Source organism: Notothenia coriiceps, unplaced genomic scaffold, assembly GCF_000735185.1.
Source record: "Notothenia coriiceps isolate Sejong01 unplaced genomic scaffold, NC01 NC01_scaffold00028505, whole genome shotgun sequence".
In the NCBI taxonomy this organism is placed as follows: domain Eukaryota; kingdom Metazoa; phylum Chordata; class Actinopteri; order Perciformes; family Nototheniidae; genus Notothenia; species Notothenia coriiceps.
In genome coordinates, this window is record NW_011361206.1 from 10,126 (window position 1) to 20,091 (window position 9,966).

The following is a 9,966-nucleotide window of genomic DNA, read 5'->3' on the forward strand; positions in this document are numbered from 1 at the left end:
ATAGTAAGACCCCCCCGGAGGTCCAAGTTAATCTTAAATGTTTCCATTTTATGCTTTGTAAGTTTGTTTCGTAACGGAAGAAATTTAAATATATTTATAAAACTGACAAGTCAAATCAAGCAATCTGATTGGTCGATAGCGTTTTTGCGGACCTCTTTGATTACAGATTTGAAAACATCGTTGCTTGCTTTAAAAGTAGCACAATTCATTATGTCGAACCTTGGAGAGTATCTAGATATCCCTGCCCTAATGCCAAAGGAACTGCATTCTGAATATGTTTTGCCGTTTGATGTCTATGTCTGGACCGCTGCGTAAAAAGGAGGGTTTCTGCCCCGTTACTTCTCCGCTGCTTTCTTGTTCCAGTCTGAAAAGCAAACTGCATGCAGTTTGCTTTTCAGCCCAACTGTATACTGTTTGTCTCAGGCGCGGAGGGATACTGACTCGTTGTGAAAAGTAACTTACAATTCTACCCGTGGTATACGCTCAGTATATCACGGCTAAGAACCAATCAGATTGCTTGATTTGACTTGTCCGTTTTATAAATGTATGTATATATGTATGCATATGTACATGTGTAGACATTTGCTATTTCAAACAACCCCTGTGTACTTTTTCGTTTTTCATTTTACTTTGACTAATTTTGTTTGCTATTTCATTTGTCACTTTCGGGTCTCTAAAAATATATGATTTGAAAAACTGTACTTGTACTACTGTATAATGTGACCCCAAATAAATAAAGAATAAAAAAATAATAATACCCTGAAGTCTTCCTACCTGTTCCATCCACTTCGTATTTCTCTATCAGCTTGAGAGCTTCCTCCATGGGCACCTCCTCCCTCTGCTCGGTCAGCAGGAAGTTCAGCAGGTCTTTGCTGCTCATCTGACCCTCGGTTTGAGCGTAATTCCCGTAGATCACGTCGACCTCCTCTCGGTGCGTCAGCAGGTCGTAGAAGTGCTCGATCTCTTCGCCCTCCAAGGAGCCTGAGTTGGACGTGTCGCATTTCTGTAAGACACGATGAGACAATCAATCAACCAGACAATGGATATATGGACAATACATTAATCTGCAGGACGCAATGGCTCACCTTGAAAATCTCCGCAGCGTACGTGTCGTCCACTTCCACGTTGACCTGCCTCAGGAAGTGCTTCAGCTCCTTCAGCGTCATCTTGTTGTCTGCGTTCTTGTCTGCTTTCCGCATGCAGTTGATGATCCAACTGTCATTAAGATGTAAGGATTATACTGGAACTGATTAAAAACAATCAAGAGCTCGACAGATACAAAAAACCTGGAGGAACATGTATGCAAATGTCCCAAAGAAAGACTTAGTGAAGGATACTGCTCACTCTTCTGCTGGCGGCTCAGGTTGCGCATGTTGTGGATGATCTTGTCCAGGCCGCTGACCCACTGCTTCGCCTCCGTCCCATTGGCCGCCATCAGGTCCAGGTTTTTCTTGCTGCCCTTGAAGATGATGGAGAAGCACATTTCCTCCACACCGGGGTCGGTGTGTTTGTTGAGACCTTCAGATTGACGGCCTTTTCGGACTGACTCAATGTCATCGATGGAGACTGGAGAGAGGAAGGCGTTAATGTAGCTTAATGCAAGAAAGAAACATCAACAAAACATGTTTGTGCATCAAGGCATTACGTTGTTTTACTATGGATCACTTAATCCAGTGGTTCCCAACCTGGGGGGCGCCAAAGATCGCAGGGGGGGCGCTAGGCCTCAGATGATTTGAGGCCAAATATCATATTTAGACTTTTTTTTGTTTTTTATTTATTTTTTTTAACATATAATTGTAACGCAATACATGATTGTCACTAAAAGCCTTGTTTCTACAATACAATAAAAAATAATGATTAATTAATTTGAATAACAATTCAAGTTAGTAGCTATTAAAGGCATAAAAAGAAAGAAATGTATAATTCTTTCTTTTAATGAGAAATGTTTCTTCGCCCGTAAAGTGTCCAAACCAGGCTTTTCTAGATAAGCACATTTTTAAAAATTCCCCCCCCCCCCCGCCAATTAGTCATGTCCATGCGCCGGTTTCAGTTGGATTATTTGTCACAGTTGCTCCGATCAGATCGGTTCCTCCATTTTGTAAGATTATTTACAACTTTTGAATCCACATAACTCATCGGCCAAAAATCCGGCCTTATTTGAGCATGTGTTTTAAACGGTTTAACCTTTGTGAATTGTTTCCACTTGCGTCGTCCTTTAATTTCTTCATAACAGCCGGAATCCAAATGAATGAACTCCTGAGTCCCCAATAACCATCAAAGTCACTCCAATAGAAGCTCCTTAGTTACACTTTTCATCCTCTTTAAGCAAATCTTCAACATCATCTAGTTTGTGCATTTTTGAGACTTTGAAACTTTAATTACCGGCTGTTGGCAGCTCCCCCCCTTGTGTGTGTGTGTGTGTGTGGTTGGTGTGTGTGTGTGTGGTTGTGTGAAATGTATAATTCTTTCTTTAATAGAAATGTTTCTTCTGCCCGTAAAGTGTCCAAACCAGGCTTTTCTAGATAAGCACATTTTTAAAACATAGTCATTGTCCATGCCGCCGGTTTCAGTTGGATTATTTGTCCACAGTGCTCCGATCAGATCGGTTCCTCCATTTTGTAAGATTATTTACAACTTTCGAATCCACATAACCATCGGCCAAAATCCGGCCTTACTTTGAGCATGTGTTTTAAACGGTTTAACCTTTGTGAATTGTTTCCACTTGCGTCGTCCTTTAATTTCTTCATACCAAGCCGGAATCCAAATGAATGAATCCTGAGTCCAATAACCATCAAAGTCACTCCAATAGTAGCTCCCTTAGTTACACTTTTCATCCTCCTTTAAGCAAAATCCACTTCAACATCATCTAGGACAGTTTGTGCATTTTTGAGACTTTGAAACTTTAATTACCGCTGTTGGCAGCTCCCCCCCCTTGTGTGTGTGTGTGTGTGGGGGGCAACTTCCAACAGGAGTCATTTGGGGTGGCTCTTGGGAAAAAAGGTTGGGAACCCCTGCCCTAGAGCACCATTGTGTTCTTTCTAACCAAATCTCTCTCAGAGGGGCGTGGGGAGGGGCTCCTTATTTTCATCTAAAGTAACAGACAGAGAATCAGCACTTTTGAAACAGGGCTGAAACAGAGGGGATTATGATGCAATGATCTGTTTGGTGTTTCAGCCAATCAGAGACATGTTCTGTATATATCTGAGACCTATAATATATTGATGAAAAACAGTATAATAGGGGACCTTTAATGCATACAACCTATATGTTTCTAGTTTCATAGAAAGACTGCTGTATTAAAAAATATGTCTCTGCTCTGTTCATTTGATTGTTTTCTGTTTGAGCTGCACAGTGTGTGTCGGGCCACACAAACCACCCACCGTCCGTTCTCAGCCCGACGAGGCCGCAGCTGCCATACCCGGTCAACTCATGAGCCCATAATTGCACTTCACGTGTAGTTTCTCCCTCTGGTATTTTTAGATCAGTGAATGTTCTCGCCATACAGAGAAGTTGGGGGGAAGAAATTAAGAAACTTAATAAGCGAGTAGGGCTAAAACATACATCATTAAATCTGACAAAAAGTCTGTGTTACTCGCTTATTTTGGAGAGCAATCCCCCCGAAACAGAATTCTATTTATTTTGAGGACCAAAACAGAAAACCTACCATTAGTCCGACAAGAAGGGGAGAAAGAAGATGGCAGTGGGCTGAATTGCAGCCAAATTATGCCATTCCGCATACGGGGGTCCAGAAAACACTTGAATGAATACCTCTCTAAAGAACAAATATGCATGAGGTCAGCCCTGCAGCTATTGTCAGACGATACTTTTCAACCAGGCATTTCTCCTTCAGGGGCAAGAGGCTGCCAATCAAGTGTGCATTTTGCTGTGAAAAGGAAACAGAGAAAGGGAGAGTTCCTCCGAGGCATTGTCCACACGGCCGTGGTCGGCTGCTCTTAAGTTGAGCCAATGGCATCTTGCATCCCTAACTAAAAACAAGACTTTTTTTCTTCTTCGGCGGGGCTATAGAAGAAATACAGAAAGAGGAAAGTAGTTCCAATTGAGTAGCAACCAGTGCGTGAACAATTTGGAGAGTTCCAGTTGGAGCATTGGCTGACTGATTAGCCTGTATGACACACAGTGATGGAGGCAGACAGAAAAGCACTTTCAGGGGATTAAACAAGGTTGTGCCCTCCACAGCCTAGCAGACCAAAGGGGCCAAATTAGAAAGGGAATTACTTCATTGCATGTAACTGGTTGGGCCTGGATGAAATGCTAATTGCATTTCAAAAGAGTTCCCAAAACCGAGAGGCAAACCAGAACGGGGCGGCGTTTTCATTGGAGAAGAAGCGGGAATTTACGATTCACTGACCAGAGAATACATTTTAAGTAGCAGGCTTTTGTTCGCTCATGCTCCTTTTTGTGTTTTGTGTGCATGTCTAAAATTGCCACAGTACTCTTTTTCTTTTGTTTCTCCCACGTTTTGGCAAGCTGGCCAACTCCAAACCATCCTTTTCAGAAGCACTCCTTTTCTCACCGCTCTTGTCTATCACTCCTGATCAAGGACACGCACAACACACACATTTTCGGTACAGTAGGTGTGGGAGACCCGCTTTCAGGCATTCAACAACTAAAGTGGCAGATGGCAGGACTGAGGAGGAAGCAAATCACTGAACAAGTGCGGTCAACACACCCTGATGGTCATACAGAAAATAGTACGGAAAACTGTTGTGCTGCATATTGGTTTGATTGAGCTGGTCAATAAGATGGTGGTACTTACACAAACTAGACATGCATGTTTGCTGTCATACACTTACACAGATATTCATATCTTATCTTGCATTGAATGACATTTATATCTAATCTAAAATAAATCCCTTTCTACTGCGTCAAATAATAAAGACTTCAGAATGCCTTTTCTATGTGTCATCGAGTTATCCTGATCTTGTGAGACTCACAAAGCTATAATCTATAATGAAAGGCATCCAGAGAAAGTGGATAAATACATATTTTACAACAATAAACACACCCCACCACCTCTCCGACATGCTCTGATCTACCACCCCCACCTACTCGAGGAATTCCTTTGCCATGACCAACTACAGTACAATGAGGGGAGTGAGAGATAAACAGAGAAAGACAAGGAAAGAAAGGAAGGAAAGAAAGAGGGGCTGGTGTAAGGCGGACCGGGCAGATAAGGGGGGGTGGGGGCGCAGAGGAGTGTGTGTGTCTGGATGGAATAATAAGCTAGGCTAAATAAGGTTGAAGGGTAATGGAGAGAACTAAGGCAAGATTGATCTAAGAGTCAGTGACCTCCATCAACAGGTTTTTACACAGGCTGACAACTCTCTCTGAAACACACACACACACACACACACACACACACACACACACACACACACACCAGCGAGAGGCAATGGTGGTATTTACAAAAAAGGAGGGGTTTCAGGATGGATAGCCATGATTTCCTTCTAGCCGAACACAAAGTGTGACCCACTCAACCTGACCTGTCTAAAAGGACAGGAAGCAGGGGCCACCATGGGATGTGTTCCACGTGTCGTCCACCCAAAACATATTGGTTAGGTGTAGAACCCATGGGGATTAATGTCCGAGAAGAGGGACTCATGTGGGGGTCTGTATGTTTAAATAATGGGATCAGTGGAGAGAAACCAAAGAGTGTTTTCATTCATCAAATAAGGCTGCGGGGCAGGTTTATTGCTTCGGGATGATAAGTCATTCAATGATCAAAAACAAAAGAAAAATAATTCCTGCTTTCAACCGACCTTGGGACTTAATTTAATTTGTACAGAGTCTAGCCAAGCTAATGTGAGCCAGAGGAAACAGACTTGTTCTCTTCTATGTTTTGACACTTGATGAAAGGACGTTGCTCGGTGTGGTTCCTGATTTTCCATCCAGTTTGCAAGTTGACATAAAACATAGCAGCTTTAGTTTAACTGGATTTAAATGCAATTACAATGTAATGTAGTGCACATTAAATCAAATGGATGTTTTGACTGTTATAGATGAATTAAAATATCTCTGCTGTTCCTTTCAGTGATCATTGTTCAACATAATGGAGGAACTGCTCATGCATTATACTGCGCGCAGCGGGGAGAGTCCGGCAGAATATGAGGCCACCGGCTTCTCTAACATCACAAGAGGTCAGAGTGCGACTTAAATACTCGAGTGGAGATGCTGGGCAGCTGTGGGAGGGCATCTCATCGCCTCAACAAGATATAACAATAAGTGTGTGTGTGTGCATGTATACATGTGTGTGTACAATCATGAGAGTTGACAGCGGGGTCATGGCCGAGGGATTGCTGCGGGGGCCGAACTCTCACACTCTCGTCGGGGACAATGTGCGGGGAATCAGAGCCGCTGAGGGAGACCGCAGGATTGTTGGACATCGCTGACGGCACACCCCTCTCCTGTCTCTCCAATCCAAGGACAACAGCTACTAAAATATAATACTGTCTCCTGTGCGTCGATTGATTTCTGAAAACAAAGGTTTGAAATCGCAAAGAACATTATAAAAGACGTATTTATAGCTTGGATTTGTTCCAGGCACTAAATCTACTGTATCAAGGATTTTAGATATTATGGCAGATACACAACAGGAGGATGTGTTTTATATGTCTTTGGGGAGCAACCTGGATGTGCATTAGAAATTAGCTGATGCAACAGGAGCTTCGATTAGAGTCAGAGCACTTAAATGAATTATTTAATTATATGAGAGTGCCATCATCGTTAAATCTGAGAAAATGATTCCTTACCTGCTTATAACTTCAAAACTGTTGTGCAATACCAATGCTGCTCATGTGCAATTGTGTAGAGTTTAGTATCTGAATTGGACTTTATTCCTCATGCTGCAACCAACATATCTCTGAATATATATTTTTTAGCAATACTTATTCTATTTGCCTTTTTATCTGCACAGTCCCCTTTGCAGTCACACTGTTTTACTATTTTCATGTAGTGGGACAAATTAAAGATCTGATTTCTACCGAAAAACGTAATCAACAGCTTAGAAAAACGTTGAATAAAAATAAAAATAAAAAGGCTATATGTGCTAGTGCAAACATGTATTGTGTCCCAGCTTACATAATGCTCCTTTATGGGCTCTTTCTTTCTGTTCTAAACATATTGGGTATGATGTCTCTCTAGGTATAGAGAGTTTATAGTAACTGGATTGTTTTTTCTATATAATATTTAATGTAAAGATTTGTACATATGTTCAATTTTGTGTAGCATCTTGGAGCTAAAACTTAGTGGTTGCAAAATGGCATGCATAAATGTACGCCTAGGGATCTATTACTCAAAATGTTTTTTAGTAATAGGTGTTCCAAATCCTATGCAGGGTGCAAAGTATTTGTTGAAGTGGCCAAATGGCTTATAAATATTCAAATTGTACCACCCTCTCCAAAGATTCCCATTGTGTTTGCAGATGGTGAGGGGTGCAAATCTCCCATCCACTGGCACACTTCACCAACATTCGGCTGGTGAACGGCGCTAATGTTGTACCCTGGCTGAGGTTCATAAACCCAAATGAGCATGGAGTGAGCGCAGTCAGCTCCCAGCACAGAGTGAGGCAGCTTTAGAGGATACATCTGTTTTGCACCAAAGGATTTGTTCTACTGCATGGTACATCTAAGGGGAAATGGTCATTTGAGGGAGTAGTGGGAACGTAGGTGCAACATTGTATCCTCTCAAGGTGTGGAAATGAAAACCAGATCATAACTAATAAGAGGTGTATAGTGTGTAGGTCTATTGGTTTTCTCATCTCACATAATACAAAATGTAAACGCAGAACACTCACTGAGGGATACACAAGAAAAACCTTTTTACATTGTGTTTACCTCTAATCAAATGTTTCTCCACAGTTATTTATGTTATTTTTAAGAGGATATGGTAAGCAACAGAAAACATGTAAGAAAGCAACCAAAGAAGTTATGTTCCAACAGCGCAGATATGTCTGATGAATATCCAGTGAGTATCTACAAGGCCATTCAATTTAAGTATATAAATGTCCTTCATTCAACAGATAAAGACATTCTTAACAGCTATTGCCCCTAACAGTGATCCATGGTGCACAGATGAGCGTTGGCGGGCACAGCCTGTTGCCGGGCGGTTTAATGTATGTAGAGTTGTGCCTTCATCTTCTATTCCCCTCTATCCCCACACACTGGGAACGCGAGCCCTTCTCTTCCCCAGCTAACATCAATCTCAGCACATCAGCCATGTGCAACACTTCAGCACCTTTCATCAATGAACAGGCTCTGTTTATGGCACTGTCCCCCTTTTGTGCCGTGCAACCATTAGGGGGGTGAGACAGAAGGAGAGAGAGGCAGGCAGTAAAACAGTTTCCGCCCAGTGAATCACATTCAGACCCTCACACAGGCGACTGGGGGCTGACCCCTGCCAGGCGATGACATAAACACTGACAAACAAAGGACCTGAGCTCCGAGTGTGGATCTTATAGAACCTACATCTACAAGAACGCACCAACAGAGGGTGACCCGTGGGTTTGGCATGATGGAAATAGACATTGTAGGTGGGAGAAAACTGAAAATGTGAAAATGTAAGGCAGATTTAGCTGTTTCTATCCAAACAAAAGGGGCACGACTGTCCAACAGATTGAACAATGTCACCCTTCCATACAAAGATACATGCAAGAAACAGTGTGGAGTGAGGGCTGGCACTGAGGAAGAGCAGGTGTAAGTGCTGAATGGATACAGAAGCAGCTCCCTCCCTTCCTCCCCAGTGAGAAAAAAGGATTTAACTCTGCTGGGGCTCCACAGAGGAGGCAACAAAAGAGATTTGCAAGAGACGCACCAAGATGACATCATGTCAAATCAATTAAGATATAAGGTGGACATATTTAATTATTCAAGGACTGACAAATTGTGTAAAATATGAAGCTTGCACATCTTTACGCAAAGACGCAGCAGCACATTGAGGCTCAACTCGTTGGTTTAACAGAAACAGCACATGTGCGCAACTTTATATGTGCCAAGATTACTTGTGGCCAGAGTAAGCCTATAGATTAGCCATCGGGGCCAATATGAGAGGGTCTCCAGCTCACCATGTGTGGCAGTTGTTGTTTTATTTCCGAGGGAGAGAGAAACCCCACACAAAGCGCAGTAATCACACTGGAGATCCTGGAAGTAACCATGGAAGCATTTGTCTTCTCCTCAATGGGCTGCCCGGCCATTCATTTACTGATCGCGCTGAATCAATATTTAGGCTTTTCAATTTTATTAGCTGCTCCGAGGGGGATTCCTGGCACGATGCGAAAAGAAATTAGCAGTGGCCAAATACTTTTAATCGTTTTCTTATAGTGTTATACAATATGTCTGCTTGAGCTGTCTGGCATAATTGATGAGGAGTATCGCTACTCATGTGTTTGCTTTATTCTCAAAGCTATTAATCTAACGCCTGGAGACACCAATCATTACTGACTAAATAAATCTGTTTTGTCTCATAACCATGTGTCACAAAGCATGCTCATCTAGCTTGCAAGTGTTTCTGTGAAATTACCCAGCAAAGTTTTACTCATCGCCACATTTGTATTATTAACCGGCACTCACAATGACAAAGAGAAGCATTTCAAAAAAGCAAAATAAGATGAATAATTCCCACTTACCTGACACCTTGCTTGGACTCCTAGTCCAAAATTAAACACTATAATGTTATTGTTGAGGGTAACATCGATGAGTCCTCTTCTTCTCAAACAGCAGCCAATAACAATCTCATGTTGTAGTGTTTCCTAAAAAAACTACTGATCTCGGTGTTTCACTTCAGCAGCTCTAAAGCGTGTGTATGTCATCTAACGGGACCGGGAGAAATAACGGAGACGGAGCGGTTCCCCGGTGCGTTCAGGACCTTTTCCTCTCTCTACACACACATCACGGTCCTACTGCAGCCATGTGAGAGCTACTGCTACTGTACACACACAGAGACACACACACA

General features: G+C 42.4%; 2 protein-coding genes across 2 annotated transcripts in view; both read right to left on the reverse strand.

Moving 5' to 3' along the window:
• The window catches only part of LOC104958258 (1-phosphatidylinositol 4,5-bisphosphate phosphodiesterase delta-1-like), a 2,271-nt gene extending 675 nt beyond the window's left edge, over positions 1 to 1,596 (reverse strand). Inside the window, exons 1-3 of the mRNA XM_010785981.1 lie at positions 1,338 to 1,596; positions 1,086 to 1,215; positions 759 to 1,003 (exon numbers count right to left, since the gene is read on the reverse strand). Of these exons, the coding sequence (XP_010784283.1) occupies positions 759 to 1,003; positions 1,086 to 1,215; positions 1,338 to 1,483 (521 nt within the window). The 5' untranslated portion in view covers positions 1,484 to 1,596. The remainder of the gene's footprint in view (positions 1 to 758; positions 1,004 to 1,085; positions 1,216 to 1,337) is intronic.
• LOC104958257 (G-protein coupled receptor 98-like) overlaps positions 1 to 9,723 on the reverse strand; it is a gene marked incomplete at its 3' end in the record, with an annotated part of 17,399 nt that extends 7,676 nt beyond the window's left edge. The window contains exon 1 of the mRNA XM_010785980.1: positions 9,641 to 9,723. The remainder of the gene's footprint in view (positions 1 to 9,640) is intronic.
• Between the last annotated feature and the right edge of the window lie 243 nt (positions 9,724 to 9,966).